This window comes from Thamnophis sirtalis, unplaced genomic scaffold (genome assembly GCF_051295495.1).
Source record: "Thamnophis sirtalis isolate CommonGarterSnake01/CBP01778 unplaced genomic scaffold, rThaSir2_p1.2 scaffold_3, whole genome shotgun sequence".
NCBI lineage: Eukaryota > Metazoa > Chordata > Lepidosauria > Squamata > Natricidae > Thamnophis > Thamnophis sirtalis.
This window is the reverse complement of record NW_028261383.1, coordinates 22,344,166-22,366,132: the sequence shown is the minus strand read 5'-3', so window position 1 is coordinate 22,366,132 and position 21,967 is coordinate 22,344,166. Positions and strand designations below refer to the sequence as shown.

The 21,967-nt window shown below is 44.9% G+C and overlaps 2 protein-coding genes across 2 annotated transcripts; both read right to left on the bottom strand.

Moving 5' to 3' along the window:
• Positions 1–5,654: 5,654 nt before the first annotated feature.
• Positions 5,655–21,560, bottom strand: LOC148047550 (uncharacterized). The gene is made up of 2 exons (XM_087711485.1): positions 21,358–21,560; positions 5,655–9,099 (listed from the first exon to the last, which is right to left on the bottom strand). Exon 2 carries the CDS (start codon positions 8,401–8,403, stop codon positions 6,535–6,537), a length of 1,869 nt encoding a protein of 622 aa, XP_087567611.1. The 5' UTR covers positions 8,404–9,099; positions 21,358–21,560; the 3' UTR covers positions 5,655–6,534.
• Positions 17,983–21,363, bottom strand: LOC148047551 (uncharacterized). The gene has a single exon (XM_087711443.1). The coding sequence runs from the start codon at positions 20,856–20,858 to the stop codon at positions 18,651–18,653; it is 2,208 nt and encodes a 735-aa protein (XP_087567569.1). The 5' UTR covers positions 20,859–21,363; the 3' UTR covers positions 17,983–18,650.
• Positions 21,561–21,967: the final 407 nt, after the last annotated feature.

The following is a 21,967-nucleotide window of genomic DNA, read 5'->3' as shown; positions in this document are numbered from 1 at the left end:
GGAGAATATCAATGTTGGAGTCAGTGGCATGGTGTGAGGGTAATTTATCAGATGATTTTTCATTGAAAACATCCTTTAGGACCCAATACTCTTTCGGGATATTCTCCTCCCCCTCAATTTTTTCTTGCCCCCTGACTGCTAGGTTGGGGTCAGTGTTACTCTGTTTGGGTGGGAGCTCTCCCTCAGGGGGTGTAACAGTTTGGATGCGTAACCATCCCTTCTTCCAATTGATGTGCGGGTTCCATTTACGCAGCCAGGGCAAGCCTAATATAAGAGGCCGGTCCATTCCTGGTACCACAATAAAGCTTATTGTCTCTCAGTGAGTTCCCATTCACATGTCTATTGGCTCAGTTACAAAATGAGCAGGGCTCCCCCCAGCGATTGAGCCATCCAACTGGCAAAAAGCAATAGGAACTTTTAGAGTTTTTAGTTTTAAGCCCAATTTTTCCACTACTTCGGGACTAACAGTGCAACATGTGCATCCCAAATCTAAAAGGGCCAGCATTTTTTCTTGTGCGCCAGTAGAGGGCACCCTTAGTTCAACTGGGATAGTCATGGGGCCGGATCAGGAACTTACCAGGCGTTCATCGTCAGATTCAGTTTCACTTTCCTCCGTCGAGGAGGGTGATTCCTCTTCCCCCTGAGCAGAGCGGAACTGTGGATTTGGTTCCTCCCCCTTCATGGCAGTTTCCCTCCTCTTGTCGGGAGGCTTCTCTAGCTTTTTCTCACCCTGAAGAGGGGGCTTTGGGGTCATCTTAGTGTGGCAGTTTGCTGCTCGGTGCCCCTTCTTCCCGCAGCGTAAACAGATGAACGACTTAGATTTGCTTGCAGACCCTCTTCTCCCTCCTTTAGGGGCTCCTGAGGGGTTTTTTGTAGGCATAGTCTTCTCGCTTTCACTATCCTCCCAGTAATTATCTCTGGCTAAGTCATTCTCCACATCTGCAGCCAGTTCATACCAGGGTTGCAGTCTGCGGGGGCCCCTCCTGTTTACACAATTCTGGAATATCTCTTTGTTTAACCCATCCATAAAATGATCCATCAATGCTTCTTCACTCGGCAGCATCGGAGGCCCTCGACCGGATTGCGCCACTGCGGCTCCTCCGAGGCAGCGGATCCCGGAGACCCCCTTGGTTTACCGAGGAACTCCGGGAGATGAAGCGCCGGAGGAGATGCCTAGAGCACCGTTGGAGGTCCGATAAGTCCGAATCGAACCGAGCAATGGTAACCACCTGCACCAGGGAATACACCAGAGCACTTAGGGCAGCAAAAAGATCCCACATAGCCACCCTGGTTGCATCCGCTGAGTCCCGTCCAGCCGCCCTGTTTAGGATAACCCACTCCCTATTGAACAAAAGGGAGGCGGGGGAACCCTTGCAGGGCAGAGCTGAAGAGTATGCCCAATTCTTAGCGGACAAAATTGCTCGGTTTCGGTCGGACTTGGACTCCACCCCCGCAGTTCCAGCCGAGGCACAAGGGGACCAAGTAGAACAGCTCTGGGTTGAGTTTCAGGACGTTACCCCCGGGGATGTGGACAAGGCCATGAGAGCTGTAAGTACCTCCACCTGTGTTCTGGATCCGTGTCCCTCATGGCTGGTTGCGAACTGCAGTGAGGTGACACGAGGCTGGATCCAGGCGGTCGTGACCGCCTCCCTTCGGGAGGGGAACTTCCCCGCCGCACTGAAAGCGGCGGTGGTGAGACCCCTCCTGAAGAAACCATCCTTGGATCCAGCTGCTCTTAATAGCTATCGCCCTGTCTCCAACCTTCCCTTCTTGGGGAAGGTTGTTGAGAAGGTGGTGGCCTTCCAGCTCCAACGGTCCTTGGAGGAAGCAAACTACCTAGACCCCTTCCAGTCAGGCTTCAGACCCGGTTACAGCACAGAAACCGCTTTGGTCGCATTGATTGATGATCTCTGGAGAGCCAGAGATGAAGGACATTCCTCCATCCTGGTCCTCCTTGACCTCTCAGCGGCTTTCGATACCATCGACCATGGTATCCTTCTGCGACGACTGCGGGGGGTGGGAGTGGGAGGCACCGTGCTACGGTGGTTCTCCTCCTACCTCTCGGACAGGTCGCAGTCGGTGTTAGTGGGGGGGCAGAGATCGTCCCCTAGGCCCCTAAATTATGGGGTGCCTCAGGGTTCGGTCTTATCCCCCCTGCTATTCAACATCTACATGAAACCGCTGGGAGAGATCATCCGCAGGCACGGGATTAGATACCATCAATACGCGGACGATACTCAATTGTATCTGTCCGCCCCGTGCCAACTCAATGAAGCGGTAGATGTGATGAGCCGGGGTCTTGAGGCCGTTATGGACTGGATGAGGGTTAACAAGCTTGTGCTCAACCCAGAAAAGACCGAGTGGCTGTTGTGTTTTCCTCCCAAAGATTTGACTAATATTCCATCACTCAGGCTGGGGGGGTCAAATTCTACACCCCTCAGAGAGGGTTCGCAACTTGGGAGTCCTCCTGGATCCACAGCTGTCATTTGACCACCACCTAACGGCTGTGACCAGGGGGGCATTCGCCCAGGTTCGCCTGGTGCGCCAGTTGCGACCCTACCTGAATCGGGAGGCTCTCACAACAGTCACTCGGGCCCTTGTGATCTCTAGGCTGGAATACTGCAATGTGCTCTACATGGGGCTGCCCTTGAAGAGCATCCGGCGACTACAGCTAGTGCAGAACGCAGCCGCGCGAGTGATTGCGGGTGCATCTCGATTCACCCGCATAACACCTATCCTCCGCGAGCTGCGCTGGCTGCCTGTCGATCTCCGGATGCGCTTCAAGGTGCTATTAATCACCCATAAAGCCCTACATGGCAGTGGATCTGGATACTTGAGAGACCGCCTTCTGCCAATTACATCCCTGCGACCAATAAGATCCCATAGAGTAGGCCTCCTCCGTATACCATCGGCCAGCCAGTGTCGGCTGGCAACCACAAGGAGGAGGGCCTTCTCAGCAGTAGCCCCGGCCCTTTGGAACGAGCTCCCCGTGGAGATTCGTACCCTCTCCACCGTCCAAGCCTTCCGCATAGCCTTGAAGAACTGGCTCGCCCGTCAGGCCTGGGGATAAGGATAGTTACCCCTCCCGAATGATGAATGTATGTTGCCTACCATTTTATTATATGTTTCTATCTTGATGTTTGTATTCCCCCCTTCCCAGTTTTATGTGAGCCGCCCTGAGTCCCCTCAGGGAAAAGGGCGGCCTACAAATTCTAATAAAACTACAAAACTACAAACTACAAACTCTTCGGACCATCCTCTCATAAAAACTGATAATTCACGAAATTCTTGTACATATTCAGCAATTGGTCTCTTTCCCTGTGTGAAAGAGGGGCTAAGATTGTAACCCGCCCGAATGGTATGAATGTTGTGTTTTAATTATGTATTGTCTTACATGTAAAAAGTCTGTTTCCTCCTTTTCCTTTTTGGATTGTGAGCCGCCCTGAGTCCCCCCAGGGAAAAGGGCGGCATATAAATAAACCTTCTAAATCTAAATCTAAAAAGAAGTAACTTTATTTGGTACCAAGGTTCAGAGCAAGATAGGCAAGACAGCCATTTGTATATCTGAACAAACTCCTTATGGAGACTTGTAAGTGATACTCCATTTAAACATTTTAACCTCCAGCATCCTAATTACCCAAAAGGCATTTTGTTTTAGACTTTACAAATACTTGTGATACTCCATTTAAACAATGGCAGATTGAGATCTCTAAGTTTATATTACAAGGGATGAAACCAAGAATTAAATAATAAATTATTCCAAGACGCTAAGGAAAGAGGTTGGGTTTACCAGATTTGAAATTATACTTTGATGCTTGTTTTGTCTGGCAAAAAGAGTGGGTGACTCTCCAAATTAAGAGGTTACAGGAGCTAGAGGGCCATGAATTAAGGTTTTGGTTAATAATGGATGGTTATGGAATGCTATAAAAGCATTGAATTTTGGAAATATGAAGAGGAGCTTTTTATAATTTGTGGTGGGCATGTTACAAAGCAAAGAAGTGGAGCAAGATACACATCTTAATAGAAGACTATTAAAGTGAATATAAAATTAAATCAGGATTATTTTAGGATTAATGGATAAAGAACTTTTAAAAAATGAAGGACAAAAATGGAAGAATATTTTCATTCCCACAATGGACAAATGGCTGCAAAACCAGATAGAGTTAGCAGAGATGGGTAAATTGACTGCTTTGATTAAAGAAAAGAACAGGAATAATTTGTTTGTACGTGGAAACTGCTTTTGGACTTTGATCTTGAGATAGAGAAAAAATATAGTTTGATTTTGGATTCTGTAGATTAGATAAGTTTGTTGTTATAAAAGTGGCTAGTTTACATTATCTTATGAAAATAAATAGTTTAGGTTTTATGTTAACACCTTATTCTAGTGCACCAAAAGGAGTCAGAATTCAATGCTTTTCTTTTCCTTATCCCCTTAACCCTACACTTATCTCGCTCCCCCTTTTCCTCCCTTCTACCATTATTTTCATTTTTCTTTGCACTTCTATATTTTATATTTTGATCAATTAATATTTTTTTGTGAACAAAAAACCCAAATTCCTATCACTGCAAAGGGTTTCTGTGAAATATATCTGGAAGTGATGGGGATAGATTATACAATTGTAGATATATGCATTCAGAGAAAAATAGAAATAAACAAAACTACAAACTTATATATTTGGAAAATCTATGTGTTTTCAGCCCAAAAAGTATTCCAAAATTGTTACAGTCAAACCTTTCAATACTTTCAGAGATGTGGGGGCCTTAACTGATGAAATGATGCCTAAAGCCTCTGCAAGATTTGAAACAACCGTTTTGCCCATGAAAGTCCTGAGATCAAAGTAAGGGCAGAAAATACTTTCCACAACTACTCTGTTGACATTCCCATTGAAGCAGTCCTCACTTACTGACTGCTTTTGGGACTTGCACGTGTTACTAAGCAGCCTGATCGTGAAGCATGATGTCACCTGACAGTGCGAACTTACATCTGTTCCTCTGCAGTTTTGGGTTGTTAAAGGCAATTTCTCCAGACCCTGACTGGCAACTTCCTGCTGGCATCCCCACCGAGTTTGCTTGTGAGAAGCTAGTTGGGAAGGTCACAAATGGGGATCAGGATTTAGATTTAGATTTTAGATTTTATTAATATTTATAGGCCGCCCTTTTCCCTGAGGGGACTCAGGGCGGCTTACAATTCATGGGAGGGGAAGTGCAAGACAAAACATAAGACAATACGTGACTAAAAAAAATATAAAACAATAAAACACAACTTTCATTCAGCATTCGGGTGGGGCGGATTAGAATCTTTATCCCCAGGCCTGACGGGATAGCCAGATCTTGAGGGCTGTGCGGAAGGTCTGGACGGTGGTGAGGGTGCGAATCTCCACGGGGAGATCGTTCCAAAGGGTCGGAGCTGCTACTGAGAAGGCTCTCCTCCGCATAGTCGCCAGTCGGCACTGACTGGCGGATGGAACTCGGAGGAGGCCTAATCTGTGCGATCTGATTGGTCGAAGGGAGGTAATCGGCAGGAGGCGGTCTCTCAAGTGTGGGAGTGTGGGATGCTGCAACCATTGTTAAGTCTATCCCCTAGGAGGCTAGATTTCTGCAGCAGAAGTTAGTAACGGATAAGTCGCTGAATAGTCACTCACAGCCACCGAAGGTAAAACAAAGAATATCTTTACTTGTGTAACAAAAATAGAATAGTTTTCAAAATCAGACTATAAGCAGTCTTGTAGTATATAAACAGTCTATTTACAATACATTGAAGTTACAGTTGCTCAACTCACGATTCACCATATAGACAGGTAACTAACATACAGACTAGCCACCATCCAATACATGGTGTTGTCTCACATACAGTAACCATCAGTAACTCTCAGGAACAACATAGAACCAGTAGAATCAGTAAAACTCAGGAAACATCAGGAGCATCAAGGAGCATCAGGGAGAACCCTGTACTAGTTCCTACTCCCTTATATGGCTACTCAAAGCAATAGCATCCAATTACCTCTCTCTTACATTTAAAGTAACAGATACATTTGTTACAATCATAGCTTGTATACATTGTCAAGCCAAGACTACGGTTACATCCCTAATATAAATGTCCACTGGTTGGTAGAACCCAAATTGGTGCAACTCTTTCTCCTGCATATTCATAACCACAGGAACTGCTGACTTGTTCAGGTCACTGAAGAAGTGTTAGGAGGACCACAGATTTCTGGACCACGTCTGCAGCTGCTTTTACAGTGCCATAGTAAAAGGCACTGTAAAAAGCCAAATAAAAAGGTAAATAGGACCTTTTTAGTTGAACCTGGTTAATACATGGATGGGGCACCAATAGGAAATATCCTGCTTGTTGGCTAGACATGGAAGTAAAAAAATCCAAAAGACACAGTGGCAGATCAGTCCAATATTATTGCCAAGAAAACATAACAGTATAGTATAAACAGTACATTAAAAAGGTTTATCTCCCGTGTGGATCCTGTGGTGTTTCCCCAAGTTGGAACTATCAATGAAACTTTTTCCACAATCCAGACACTATTATGGTTTCTTAATGTGAGTCCTCTGGTGTGTCACCAGGTTGGAATTTTGACTGAAACCTTTCCCACAAATAGGACATTCAAAGGGTTTCTCTCCTGTGTGAGTCCTCTGGTGTCTCACCAGATCACAATTCCGGCTGAAACTTTTCCCACAATCAGGACATTCAAAGGGCTTCTCTCCTGTGTGAGTTCTCTGGTGTATCACTAGGTGGGAATTTTGACTGAAACATTTCCCACAATTAGGACATTTGAAGGGTTTCTCTCCTGTGTGAGTCCTCTGGTGTCTCACCAGATCATAATTTTGACTGAAACCTTTCCCACAATCAGGACATTCAAAGGGTTTCTCTCCTGTGTGAGTCCTCTGGTGTCTCACCAGATCATAATTTTGACTGAAACCTTTCCCACAATCAGGACATTCAAAGGGTTTCTCTCCTGTGTGAGTACTCTGGTGTGTCACCAGACTATAATTCCGACTGAAACTTTTCCCGCAATAAGGACATTCGAAAACTTTCTCTCCTGCATGAGTCCTCTGGTGTTTCCTCACGGTGCAATTCTGATTGAAACCTTTCACACAGATATGACATTCGAAAGGTTTCTCTCCTGCGTGAGTCCTCTGGTGTGTCATTAGGCTGGATTTGTGACTGAAACCTTTCCCACAGTGAGGACATTCAAAGGGCTTCTCTCCTGTGTGAGTCCTCTGGTGTTTCATTAGGCAGGAATTCTGACTGAAACCTTTCCCACAGTCAGGACATTCAAAGGGCTTCTCTCCTGTGTGAGTCCTCTGGTGTTTCACTAGGCAGGAATTCTGACTGAAAACTTTGCCACAGTCAGGACATTCAAAGGGTTTCTCTCCTGTGTGAGTCCTCTGATGTTTCACTAGGCAGGAATTCTGACTGAAACCTTTCCCACAAATAGGACATTCAAAGGGTTTCTCTCCTGTGTGAGTCCTCTGGTGTGCCACCAGGTGGGAATTTTGACTGAAACGTTTCCAGCAATCAGGACATTCAAAGGGTTTCTCTCCTGTGTGAGTCCTCTGGTGTTGCACCAGGCTGGATTTGTGACTGAAACATTTCCCACAGTCAGGACATTCAAAGGGTTTCTCTCCTGTGTGAGTCTTCTGGTGTTCCACCAGATAGGAATTATTACTAAAGCTTTTCCCACAAATAGGACATTCAATGGGTTTCTTTCCTGTGTGAGTCCACTGGTGTGCCACTAGGTGGGAATTTTGACTGAAACTTTTACCACAATCAGGACATTCAAAGGGTTTCTCTCCTGTGTGAGTCCTCTGGTGTGTCATCAGACTGGATTTGTGACTGAAACATTTCCCACAGTCAGGACATTTAAAGGGTTTCTTTCCTGTGTGAGTCCTCTGGTGTGTCACCAGGTGGGAATTTTGACTGAAACCTTTCCCACAATCAGGACATTCAAAGGGCTTCTCTCCTGTGTGAGTCCTCTGGTGTGCCACCAGGTGGGAATTTTCACTGAAACTTTTCCCACAATCAGGACATTCAAAGGGTTTCTCTCCTGTGTGAGTCCTCTGGTGTGTCATCAGGCTGGATTTGTGACTGAAACATTTTCCACAGTCAGGACATTCAAAGGGTTTCTTTCCTGTGTGAGTCCTCTGGTGTGTCACCAGGTTAGAATTTTGACGGAACTTTTTCCCACAATCAGGACATTCAAAGGGTTTCTCTCCTGTGTGCGTCCTCTGGTGTGTCATCAGGCTGGATTTGTGACTGAAACCTTTCCCACAGTCAGGACATTCAAAGGGTTTCTCTCCTGTGTGAGTCCTCTGGTGTCTCATCAGGATGGATTTGTGACTGAAACATTTCCCGCAATCAGAACATTCATATGATTTCTTTTTTGTGTGCATTCTCTAGTATATTACCAGGACGGTGTTTAGACTGAAACTTTTCGCACAGTCAGCGCATTCAAAGGGTTTCTCCCTGGTGGGAGTTCTCTAATGTATCACCAAGTTGCCACGTTCACTTCATTGGGAACACATGTAGAGCTCCTCCCCTATGTGGGTCCTTCCATGAACCAACCACAAGGAGCAGTTCTGACTAAAGTTTTGGCCATGTTAGTATTGCTTTTCTCCAATGTGGATCATTTCGTGCACACTCAGTTGTGAGTTGAAATACGCTCTTTGCCCACAATGCCACATCTATGGAGCTGTAAAAGGGGATCATCTGACCCTAAAGCAGGGCAACCGTCATAAATGTGAGTTAGCTGCCAAGGATTCAAAAATAAATCATGTGACCATGGGCTTCTGCAATAATCATAAATGTGAAAAATGGTTATAAGTCAATTTTTTCAGTGCCACTGTCACTTCGAATAGCTACTAAACAGTTATAAGCCGAGGACTAACTGTAATGTATCCTTGTGTTCTGCATACTCTACTTTTTCCAGTTCGAAATCTCTTCTTGATTACCTGCTGGGGAAGCAGGAGAATTTTGTGGGTTTCTGAAGGAGATGGAAATGTTTTGATTTCTGGCTTGATTGATTTTCCTTTTTAACGTTGCTTGTTATTCTCAGTTGTCTGGAGTTCTCTTATTGGCATCCTCTTTGCCTGTAAGATTCAAAGAAATTGTTTGTAAAATGGTTGCAGAAGATGTAAAAAAAGAAAACTATATACATTAAAGGTAAAAAGGAAATATTTCGCAATGCTAAAATAACCTTAGATTAATTATGATTTATTTGACACATTGAAGATTACAGAGATCCAAGTTCACATTTGCATTCAACCATGAAATTATCTGGTTGACTTATGCCAATACAAATTCTTAGAATAGCAATTATTGGATAGAATCGCTATAATTAAAATGAATATAATATATAACAGTAGTGATTCCCAACCTTGGCAACTTAAAGATGTCTGGACTTCAACTCCCAGAATTCCCCAACCAGCATTCGCTGGCTGAGGAATTCTGAAAGTTGAAGTCCAGACATCTTCAAGTTGCCAAGATTGGGAAACACTGTATAACAGAATAATAGAGCAGGAAGGGATCTTAAAGGTCTTCTAGTCCAACCCTCAGCTCTACCATTTCAGAAGTGGACTTCGAAACTCTTTTTGGAAGCCTCCAGTGATGGAGCGCCCAAAACTTTTGAAGGCAAGCTATTCCATTAGTTAATTGCTGTAATCGTTAGGAATTTTCTTTTTAGTTATAGGTTGTTTTTCCTGTGCACCGCTTGGAGAGTCCAAGCAATGGGTTAATTCAGTGTGGTTGCCCTGGGACTGAGGAAACTTTTTTCTTGACCACGCCTCCTGCTGTGGCCACTCCCCAGAATATTTCCTCAGTCTGCCCATTCGGATTGTTTTTTCTGTGCGCTCCAGCTGAATTTAATCCCTTTGGCTTGGACTCTCCTGTATTTCAATCTTTTTCCTCTAAATCTTCTCCCTTCCTAATTATCTTCATTCCTTCTCCTTGATGTATATTTTGTTCGACAGCTTCCTGACTCTAGGAGGCCAGGAGGTAGGCATGATGGGGGGCGGGGGTGCTCCATAGCTGCGCCGTTCGGGCCGGCTTCGGAGGCCTGCCTCTCTCTTTTAAAAAGCACGGCAACGAGCAGCAAGGCTTCAGCAACCTAGCGACTCTGTCTGCCCCATTTATTGTTCGCTTCCCTAGCCAGTTTCGAATGCAAGGCTGCCGCGGAGGAGAGTGCGACCACCGTTAACAAACGCGGTCGCCACTTTCGTCTCCTCATGCCCCCACGCTGTTACGGCGGTCATTTTAAGGGGATTTTTTCACGCCTTTCCCCAACGGCCATAGCCGCTCAGCCATGCTTCGCCAGGAGGCTGCTGGGTGGACAGGGGCCCTGTCCGGGGCCCCCGGCTGGGCCTCTGCCACCCACATCGTGCTCTAGGCGGCGCTGGTGCCTTGGTCACCCGTGGCCTTTCCATCGGCACAGGGAGGACTCCTTGCCATGCTGACCCTTTTTTTCTGCACGTGGCCTGGCACTCCCTGCTCTCATGCCGGGCCTTGCAGCCTAGGCTGCAGGCCCTTATCACCTCCTATACCTGTGACTGGAGAAGAATATGTCCCTCTTTATTCTTACTACATGACAGTGAATAGTTCTGTGATTATTGTTGACATCAACACCTTTCCCTCATGAAATTTTTTCTGTTCTTTTCCAGCATAGCCAGTCAGAGCCTCCGGCTTTCCTACCATCTACCTGCGCTCGGCACACCAACCTGTGAGGTCATTGACCATGGAGCTGCCTGGTCCATCAGGTTCTTTGGATGGTAGACCAGGTCCTTCCCAGGCCCCTAGCAAGGGATCTCCCTCTATTAGGGGCGGTGGGTCTGGCAAGGGCAGTGCGGGTACCCAGGCCAAGCAACCCCCCAGGGCCCCATCTGCGCCCGAGGCCAAGGACACTGAAAGGCGCCAACATGCACTTGACAAACAGTTCGAAAAGGCCTGGCACCAGGCTGCGAAGGAGCCCCACCCCCCAGTCCAATCTTCCTGGGGACTCCCTTTCCAAGGGGAGATCCTCTGGCCTTGATTGCTGAAGAGGTGGAGTCCCAGGATCTGTCTCCTGACAGGTCGCTGGTGGAACCGGTCTCTCCGGCTCCCTCTTGGGCTTATGAGCAGGGCCCCATCCCTGAGGGCCCCATCCGGGATGATTCGCCCGAAGGTGTCCCCACTCATCTGGAGGAATCCATTGAACAGGACCTCGAGTCAGACCAGGATCCCGAACTATCTGCTCACATGCAGGCTGTGGTTGCCTGTGCCATTGCCAAGGGCATCGCAGAGGGCATGCAAAAGCGTGATCAGCCTTCCATTGCTCCCAGCACCTCTCAGCCCACCCAGAGTACCCCTTCCCTGCCTAAATGGGTTTGTCACCCCTCCTTGAAGTCCTCGATTGTCAGTGAGGCCTCCGCCCTGGAGGATCTTGACCAGGAGGGACAGGAGCTATCGGAGGATGAGGATCTCCCACCCGACACTCCTGCCTTCTCAGGGCTCTTTAAGCCCAGCCTCTTTAAGTCTATTCTACATAAAGTTGGGATCAAACCCAAGCCCGCACAGAACCCGGCTGACTCAGCTCTGGGGTTATTCTTAGATATCAGATACCGGCCACACTGTCCTCTCCCAGCGGCAGTGACAAGAAGCTGTACATGATGGAACCCACTCTGGAGGACATCCTGGTCCTTCCGACGATGGATCCCCCCATAGCAGCCCTTACTTCCAACTCATCCCTTCCTGCAGACCTGCTAGAGGGCCTTAAGGCGGAGGATAAGAAGACGGAGAAGGCTTGTCACAAGACTCATCTTGTGGCTGCTTGGGCCACCAAGGTCTCTTCTTCCACGTCCTTCTTCAATAGGGCCTCCGTCATCTGGCTGCGCGAGCTGCTGACCAAGCTCCTGGCGGGAGACGTCCGTCTCCGTCAGGACATATCCAAGATTATTGCAACATCCCAGTATGCAGCGGATGCCTCCCTCAATGCCACCAAATTCGCATCCAGGGCACTGGCATCCAATGTCACCTCCCGTCGCCTGATCTGTCTCCGCCCCGGGGCCTGCTATATGCCTTTCCCCCTCTTCCTCTTCTTCCACAGGTTCTCAACAAGGTCATCGCAGAGGGGGCGGAAGTGGTCCTCATGGCTCCTCATTGACCGTGGCGATTGTGGTTCGCCAACCTTGTCAGCCTGTCAGTGTCCCCTCCATGGCGGATTCTCCCGGATCAGGTCTCCCTCAGCCAGGGGGCCATCATCCATCCAGAACCCCAGTGGCTTCAGCTGGCAGTCTGGCACTTGAGGGGGAACTGCTAAGGGGCGAGGGGTTGTTGGAGGAGGTGGTGCGCACCATTCAGGCTGCTAGACATTCTTCTACAACAAGGATTTATGACTCTTCCTGGGCTACCTTTGTCAAGATGCAAGGACTTGCATCCTGACCCTGTCACTGTTCCTGTGTCCCGCATCTTGGATTTCCTGCAAGGGGGACTCAAGAAGGGCCTTGACACGTTCCGCCGTCAGATGGCGGTTTTGTCCATCGTCTGGTCCGGTGATCGCAAACTACCCCTCAGCAGGATTCCCAGGGTGCGCTGCTTCCTCAAGGACGCTTCTAACCAACGTCCTCCCACAGTTCACTGCTATCCCACCTGACAGCTGTCAGTGGTTCTACAGGTGCTCACCTCTCCATCCTTTGAGCCTATTCATACCTCGTCTCTCCACCACCTTACCTTAAAAACGGCTTTCCTTATTGCCATAATGTCCACGCGTCATATTTCGGAGCTGGCAGCCCTGTCCGTCCATCAGGACCTGTGCATTATCCACCCCGACAGGGTTGTCTTGCCCCTGGATCCGGCTTTCATCCTGAAAGTCAATACTTGGTTCCACAGGGCACAAGAAATCATCTTACCAAACTTTTGCCCACATCCATTTCATCCTAGAGAGCACACCTGGCACAAGCTGGACATTAGATGGGTGTTGCGAGTCTACATCAGCCGCACTTCGGAGTTCCGTAAGTCAGAGCCCCTCTTCATTTCGTTCCAGCCTGGTTCCCTGGGCAAGAAGGTCTCGTCTTCCATGGTAGGCAGATGGCTAAGGGCGTGCATCGCTTCTGCCTTCGAGAACCAGTCCAGGGCGGTGCCTCGACACATTACCGCCCACTCTACGAGGAGCGTGGCCACCTCAGCGGCCTGGGCCACCCAGGCCTCGATCGACGATATCTCCAGGGCGGCCACGTGGTCTTCACCGTCGTCTTTCGTCAAGAATTATAAACAGGACGTGTTTGCCTCGGCTGAGGCCTCTTTCGGCAGAAGGGTGCTACAGGCGTTGTACCTACGACCGAATCCCAGAACTCTGCTTCTGCCCACCCAGATGGACAATAACTTGGGTATGTCCCATTGCTTGGACTCTCCAAGCGGTGCACAGGAAAAAGACCATTGGCTTACCTGTAGGGTCTTTTTCTGTTCACCGCAGGAGAGTCCAACCCTCCCTGGATTATCTGTCCAGGGATTTATGGTCTTCCTGTCAACTGGAAATTTCTACTTCTCGGACGCTCACGCTCCATCCTCACGGTTCCAGACCATCTCAAAATTCTGGGGAGTGGCCACACCAGGATGTTTGTCAGGAAAAAAGTTTCCACAGGCCCAGGGCAACTAGACTGAATTAACCCATTGCTTGGAGTCTCCCGCAGTGCACAGAACAGGACCCTTCAGGTAAGCCAATGGTCTTTCTTTCTTTGATTAGTTTCTATCCATAGTTTCTTTTGGTACTTTGGAAAATAAATGGACGTCTTTGTCTTCATAGGAGCCCCTCAAATATTGGAACACTGTTACCATGTCTCCGCTAGTCCTTCTCATTAGACTAGACATGCCCAATTCCTATAACCATTCTTTGTAGGTTTTAACCTCCAGCACCCTAATTACCCAAAATACATTTTGTTTTAGACTTTACAAATACTTGTAAGTGATACTCCATTTAAACAATGGCAGATGGAGATCTCTAAGTTTATATTATAAGGGATAAAACCAAGAATTAAATGAAAATTATTCCAAGATGCTAAGGAAAGAAGAGGTTGGGTTTTCCAGATTTGAAAGTGTACTTTGATGCTTGTTTTGTCTGGCAAAAAGACTGGGTGACTCTCCAAATTAAAAGGTTACATGAGCTAGAGGGCCATGAATTAAGATTTTGATGGCATGATTCTTTATGGCATGATATGGTTAGGGAATGCTATAAAAGCATTGAATTTTAGAAATATAAAGAGCTTATTATAATTTATGGTGGGCATGTCACAAAGTAAAGAAATGGAGTAAGATACACATCTTAATACAAGACTATTAAAGTGAATATAAAATTAAACCAGGATTATTTTAGGCTTAATGGATAAAGAACTTTAAAAAAATGAAATACAGTTGTTATATACGTTGATTGAGGCAGGAATATTTTGTGCACAAAAATGGAAGAATATTTTCGTTCCCACAATGGACAAATGGCTGCAAAACCAGAGAGAGTTAGCAGAGATGGGTAAATTGACTGCTTTGATTAAAGAAAAGAACAGGAATAATTTGTTTGTACGTGGAAACTGCTTTTGGACTTTGATCTTGAGATAGAGAAAAAATATAGTTTGATTTTGGATTCTGTAGATTAGATAAGTTTGTTGTTATAGAAGTGGCTAATTTATATTATCTTATGAAAATAAATAGTTGAGGTTTTATGTTAGCACCTTATTCTAGTGCACCAAAAGGAGTCAGAATTCAATGCTTTTCTTTTCCTTATCCCCGTAAGCCTATACTCATCTCGCTCCCCCTCTTCCTCCCTTCTACTATTATTTTCATTTTTCTTTGCACTTCTATAGCTTATATTTTGATCAATTAATAATTTTTTGTGAACAAAAACCCCAAATTCTTAGCACTTGCAAAGGGTTTCTGTGAAATATATCTGGAAATGATGGGGATAGATTATACAATTGTAGATACATGCATTCAGAGATATAAACAAACCTAGAAACTTATATATTTGGAAAATCTATGTGTTTTCAGCCCAAAAAGTATTCCAAAATTGTTACAGTCAAACCTTTCAATACTTTCAGAGATCTGGGGGCCTTAACTGATGAAATGCTTTAAGCCTCTGCACGAATTGAAACAACCGTTTTGCCCATGAAAGTCCTGAGATCTAAGTAAGGGCAGAAAATACTTTCCACAACTACTCTGTTGACATTCCCATTGAAGCAGTCCTCACTTTCTGACTGCATTTGGGACTTGCACGTGTCACTAAGCAGCCTGATCGTGAAGCAGGATGTCACCTGACAGTGCCAATTTACATCTATTCCTCTGCAATTGTGGGTTGTTAAAGGCAATTTCACCGGACCCTGACTGGCAACTTCCTGCTGGCATCCCCACTGAGTTTGCTTGTGAGAAGCTAGTTGGGAAGGTCACAAATGGGGATCAGGAGTGTGGGATGCTGCAACCATTGTTAAGTCTATCCCCTAGATTTCTGCAGCAGAAGTTAGTAACGGATAAGTCGCTGAATAGTCACTCACAGCCACCGAAGGTAAAACAAAGAATATCTTTACTTGTGTAACAAAAATAGAATAGTTTTCAAAATCAGACTATAAGCAGTCTTGTAGTATATAAACAGTCTATTTACAATACATTGAAGTTACAGTGCTCAACTCACGATTCACCATATAGACAGGTAACTAACATACAGACTAGCCACCATCCAATACATGGTGTTGTTTCACATACAGTAACCATCAGTAACTCTCAGGAACAACAGTAGAACCAGTAGAATCAGTAAAGCTCAGGAAACATCAGGAGCATCAAGGAGCATCAGGGAGAACCCCGTACTAGTTCCTACTCCCTTATATGGCTACTCAAAGCAATAGCATCCACTTACATTTAAAGTAACAGATACATTTGTTACAATCATAGCTTGTATACATTGTCAAGCCAAGACTAGGGTTATATCCCTAACATTCTCCCCTCTTGGATTGCCAATGTATTTACACACGTCACATCCTCAATCCATAATCATCACAACATTTATTGTGTTTTACAGCACCTTGTGCTTTAGTAAAATGATCAGCTGTATTGTGTGCAGACATACAATATTCCAATGCAATCACTTTACTTTGTATACTCTGTGGCACATTCAAATATTGTAAATCTTTATGTTTAGATCTACTTTTAACAGCTAGATTTGTAGCCACTTGTATAGCTGCCTGATTGTCCTCATACACAATGATCGGCTCTACTTCAGTTATTCCCATATCCAGTAACAATTGTTTACGACACACTATGTCTGTACATAATGTTGATAAACAGGAAAATTCTGCCTCCATTGTTGACAGGCTAATATGTTTTTGCCTAATAGACTTCCATCCTATTAGTGCCTTACCTAAAAACACAGCAATACCAGATGTTAACTTCCGTGTTTTAACATCTGTGGCAAAACTTGCATCAGCATACACTGACAACCTAAAATCATCAGTAGGTTCCAGATACAATGCATAATGCAGAGTGTTTTTCAAATACCTTAATATTCTCTTCGCAGCTTGCCAGTGTATTTCAGTTGGTTCTGCATTGAACCTGGCTAGCTGGTTCACACTATATGAGGTATCAGGTCTCGACCAGTTGCTTAGATATGATAGACTACCAATCAATGATTGATATAATCCCTTATCAAACATAGGACTCTCTACTTCCACGTTGCCAAACTCCTGACTCATCGGGGTTTACATAATTCCCATCCATGATGGTTTACATGATTTCTATCCACTCCAGTTTTACGTTGATATATCCGTGTGCAGCCCCTTGCATAAAGGTAATTTAGCATTTTCAAACACTCCTCGATCCTGCAATGACTTACACTCCCTATCCATTGCAGCTTGCCATACCTTTTTATCTTCAGTTGGATTCGTAGTCAGTTCATTGTATGTAGCACGCACCTTATTCACCTGACATGCAATAGATGCTTGAAACCTATCAGTGGCCGCATTACTGTTGTCCTTCTGGGTAACTCAGGGCTTATAGGACTATCCTGAACGTCCTCCTGCTTTATCACTACCTCCTCCTGAGTAGACTCCTTCCCTTCATCACTCATTTTTGGTATTTCTGATCTATAGTTTTGGTCTACTCAGGTGTCAATGACTACCTTATTGCTAGTTTCTAGTCTGTTCCAGCCGACAAGTTCCAGAAACTTTGCATTAGCACTATGGTAGATCTTCATTGTCCCTTGTTCCCAAAACCTATAGGACATGTGGTTTGAATTATAACCCACAAATATTAACTGCCGTGCACGAGTTTGTCCCTTTGACCTAATCTGTGCTGGAATATGAACCCATGCAGGAATTCTGAATGTATGTAGGTAGCTAAGGTCAGGTTTCTTACCATGCCACCTAGTAAATGGTACTTCTCCAGTTGACACATTTACTATGTTGTTCAGAATATGATTTGCACACATCATTGCCTCCCCTCAATAGCTTATCTGGTAAATGTCTGTCCTCTCCTTTCCACAAATGCATTGTGCTGTGGTCTATATCGTGCAGCACATTTATGCTCTATCCCAGTTTGCTTTACCATTGTTTGGAAATTCTGGTTTACAAATTCAGTTCCATTGTCAGTTACAATGGTAACTACTTTAAGTTTTGTTTTTCTCTCAGCAAACTTTATCCAATTGCAAAATTGCTGAAATGTCTCCGTTTTATCCTTCAGTAAATAACAAAACCCATATCTGGAATAGTGGTCCATAATACTTAATAGCAATAGCAATAGCAATAGCAATAGCAGTAGACTTATATACCGCTTCATAGGCCTTTCAGGCCTCTCTAAGCGGTTTACAGAGAGTCAGCATATTGCCCCCAACAATCTGGGTCCTCATTTTACCCACCTCGGAAGGATGGAAGGCTGAGTCAACCCTGAGCCGGTGAGATTTGAACCGCTGACCTGCTGATCTAGCAGTAGCCTGCAGTGCTGCATTTAACCACTGCGCCACCTTGGCTCTTAACACATAACGAGCACCCTCCCCCCAATACTTGGTTTCATGGGACCAATCAAATCTGCAAATACTACTTCTAGAGGTTTCTTAGTCTTAAAGCCGTTTAACCTGTTTGCAGGAGTACCCTTACTCTTTTCTTACTGCAAACATTACAGTTCAAATACTTAGTACATGGCTTCAACTTAATTCCTTCCACTAGTTTAGCCGTTTGCTGTAATGCTTTAAAGTTAATATGCCCCAGACCCCTGTGTAACAAATATATGCATTCATCATGCGGTTTAGCATTTGTATACATAGAATTAACTACATTTTCATCAGGCATTACATACAAACCGTTCCTCAAATTAGCAGTAACCTTCTTACCTGCTTTCTCTATCACACATGCATCTCCTTTAAATGGTACTATGTATCCAGTATTGACTAAAGCCCTAACTGATTGTTGTTTGCTGGCAGACATTTTAACAAAATTTTGTCTATTCCTTGTTGTACACACCGACGCTCCACTATCTATAATCCACACATCGTGGTTTACAGGTGCATTACCTAACCTAATCAAATTAATGTTAGTTTTCTTATTATTATCTCTAGAGTTCTGGGCCTTTGCCTTCTTGCAGAACCTAAATATATGCCCTCTAGCACCACAAACAAAATAGGGGTTAAACCCCTATTCTTAGGTTGTTAGGGTTTCTCTCCTGTGTGAGTCCTCTGGTGTTTTACTAGGCAGGAATTCTGACTGAAAGCTTTCCCACAGTCAGGACATTCAAAGGGTTTCTCTCCTGTGTGAGTCCTCTGGTGTTTCATTAGGTAGGAATTCTGATTGAAACCTTTCCCACAAATAGGACATTTGAAGGGTTTCTCTCCTGTGTGAGTCCTCTGGTGTATCATCAGGTGGGAATTTTGACTGAAACTTTTCCCACAGTCAGGACATTCAAATGGTTTCTCTCCTGTGTGGGTCCTCTGGTGTATCATCAGGTGGGAATTTTGACTGAAACTTTTCCCACAGTCAGGACATTCAAAGGGTTTCTCTCCTGTGTGAGTCCTCTGGTGTTTCACTAGGTAGGAATTCGAACTGAAACCTTTCCCACAAATAGGACATTCGTAGGGTTTCTCTCCTGTGTGAGTCCTCTGGTGTTTCACTAGGCTGGAATTCTGACTGAAACCTTTCCCACAGTCAGGACATTCAAAGGGTTTCTCTCCTGTGTGAGTCCTCTGGTGGTTCACTAGGCCAGAATTCTGACTGAAACCTTTCCCACAATCAGGACATTCAAAGGCTTTCTCTCCTGTGTGAGTCCTCTGGTGTCTCACTAGGCCGGAATTCTGACTGAAACCTTTCCCACAAATAGGACATTCAAAGGGTTTCTCTCCTGTGTGAGTCCTCTGGTGTCTCATCAGGCCATATTTGTCACTGAAACCTTTCCCACAGTCAGGACATTCAAAGGGTTTCTCTCCTATGTGGGTCGTCTGGTGTGACACCAGGTGGGAATTTTGACTGAAACTTTTCCCACAATCAGGACATTCAAAGGGTTTCTCTCCTGTGTGAGTCCTCTGGTGTGTCATCAGGCTGTGTTTGTGACTGAAACCTTTCCCACAGTCAGGGCATTCGAAGGGTTTCTCTCCTGTGTGAGTCCTCTGGTGTGACACCATTTGGTAATTATCATTAAAGCTTTTCCCACAGATAGGACATTTGAAGGGTTTCTCTCCTGTGTGAGTCCTCTGGTGTGACACCAGGTGGGAATTTTGACTGAAACTTTTCCCACAATCAGGACATTCAAAGGGTTTCTCTCCTGTGTGAGTCCTCTGGTGTGTCATCAGGCTGTGTTTGTGATTGAAACCTTTCCCACAGTCAGGACATTCAAAGGGTTTCTCTCCTGTGTGAGTCCTCTGGTGTGTCATCAGGCTGTGTTTTTGACTGAAACCTTTCCCACAGTCAGGACATTCAAAGGGTTTCTCTTCTGTGTGAGTCCTCTGGTGTCTCATCAGGTTGGAATTCTGACTGAAACCTTTCCCACAGTCAGGACATTCAAAGGGTTTCTCTCCTGTGTGAGTCCTCTGGTGTGCCACCATACTGGAATTATTATTAAAGCTTTTCCCACAGATAGGACATTTGAAGGGTTTCTCTCCTGTGTGAGTCCTCTGGTGTGCCACCATACTGGAATTATAATTAAAGCTTTTCCCACAGATAGGACATTTGAATGGTTCCTCTCCTGTGTGAGTCCTCTGGTGTGCCACCATACTGGAATTATAATTAAAGCGTTTCCCACAGATAGGACATTTGAAGGGTTCCTCTCCTGTGTGAGTCCTCTGCTGTGACACTATACTGGAATTATAATTAAAGCTTTTCCCATACTCAGGATATTCAAAGGGTTTCTCTCCTGTGTGAGTCCTCTGGTGTTTCATCAGGTTGGAATTCTGACTGAAACCTTTCCCACAGTCAGGACATTCAAAAGGTTTCTCTCCTGTGTGAGTCCTCTGATGTATCACTAGTTTGGAATTCTGACTGAAACCTTTCCCACAGTCAGGACATTCAAAATGTTTCTCTCCTGTGTGAGTCCTCTGGTGTGTCATCAGGCTGTGTATGTGACTGAAACCTTTCCCACAGTCAGGACATTCGAAGGGTTTCTCTCCTGTGTGAGTCCTCTGGTGTTTCATCAGGTTGGAATTCTGACTGAAACCTTTCCCACAGTCAGGACATTCAAACGGTTTCTCTCCTGTGTGAGTTCTCTGGTGTCTCACCAGGTTAGAATTACAAATGAAACTTTTCCCACAATCGGGACATTCAAAGGGTTTCTCTCCTGTGTGAGTCCTCTGGTGTATCATCAGGTGGGAATTTTGACTGAAACTTTTCCCACAATCAGAACATTCATATGATTTCTTTTTTGTGTTCATCCTCTAGTATACTACCAGGCTGGTGTTTAGACTGAAACTTTTCCCACAGTCAGCGCATTCAAAGGGTTTCTCCCTGGTGGGAGTTCTCTAATGTATCACCAAATTGCCATGCTCACTTCGTTGGGAACACCTGTAGGGCTCCTCCCTTATGTGGGTCCTTCCATGAACCAACCACAAGGAGCAGTTCTGACTAAAGCTTTGGCCACATTAATATTGTATTTCTCCAATGTGGATCATTTCGTATACACTCAGTTGTGATTTGAAATACACATTTTGCCTACAATAGCCACATCTGTGGAGTTGCAAAAGGGGATCACGTGACCCTAAAACAGGGCAGCCGTCATAAATGTGAGTTAGCTGCCAAGGATTCAAAAATAAATCATGTGACCATGCGCTGCTGCAATAGTCATAAGTATGAAAAATGGTCATAAGTCAGATTTTTCAGTGCCATTGTCATTTTGAATAGTTACTAAATGAACTGTTATAAGTCGCGGACTACCTGTAATGTATCCTTGTGTTCTGCATACTCTGCTTTTTCCAGTTCGAAATCTCTTCTTGATTACCTGCTGGGGAAGAAGGAGAATTTTGTGGGTTTCTGAAGGAGATGGAAATGTTTTGATTTCTGGCTTGATTGATTTTCCCTTTTAACATTGCTTGTTATTCTCAGTTGTCCGGAGTTCTCTTATTGGCATCCTCTTTGCCTGTAATAGTCAAAGAAATTGTTTATAAAATGGTTGCAGAAGATGTAAAAAAGAAAACTGTATACATTAAAGGTAAAAAGGAAATATTCCACAATGCTAAAATAACCTTAGATTAATTATGATTTATTTGACACATTGAAGATTACGGAGATCCAAGTTCACATTTGCATTCAACCATGAAATTCTCTGGTTGACTTGGGCCAATACAAATTCTTAGAATAGCAATTATTGGATAGAATCGCTGTAATTAAGATGAATATAATATATAACAGAATAATAGAGCGGGAAGGGACCTTAAAGGTCTTCTAGTCCAACTCCTTGCTCTACCATTTCAGAAGTGGACTTCGAATCTCGTTTTGGAAGCCTCCAGTGATGGAGCACCCAAACCTTTTTTTAAAAAATATATTT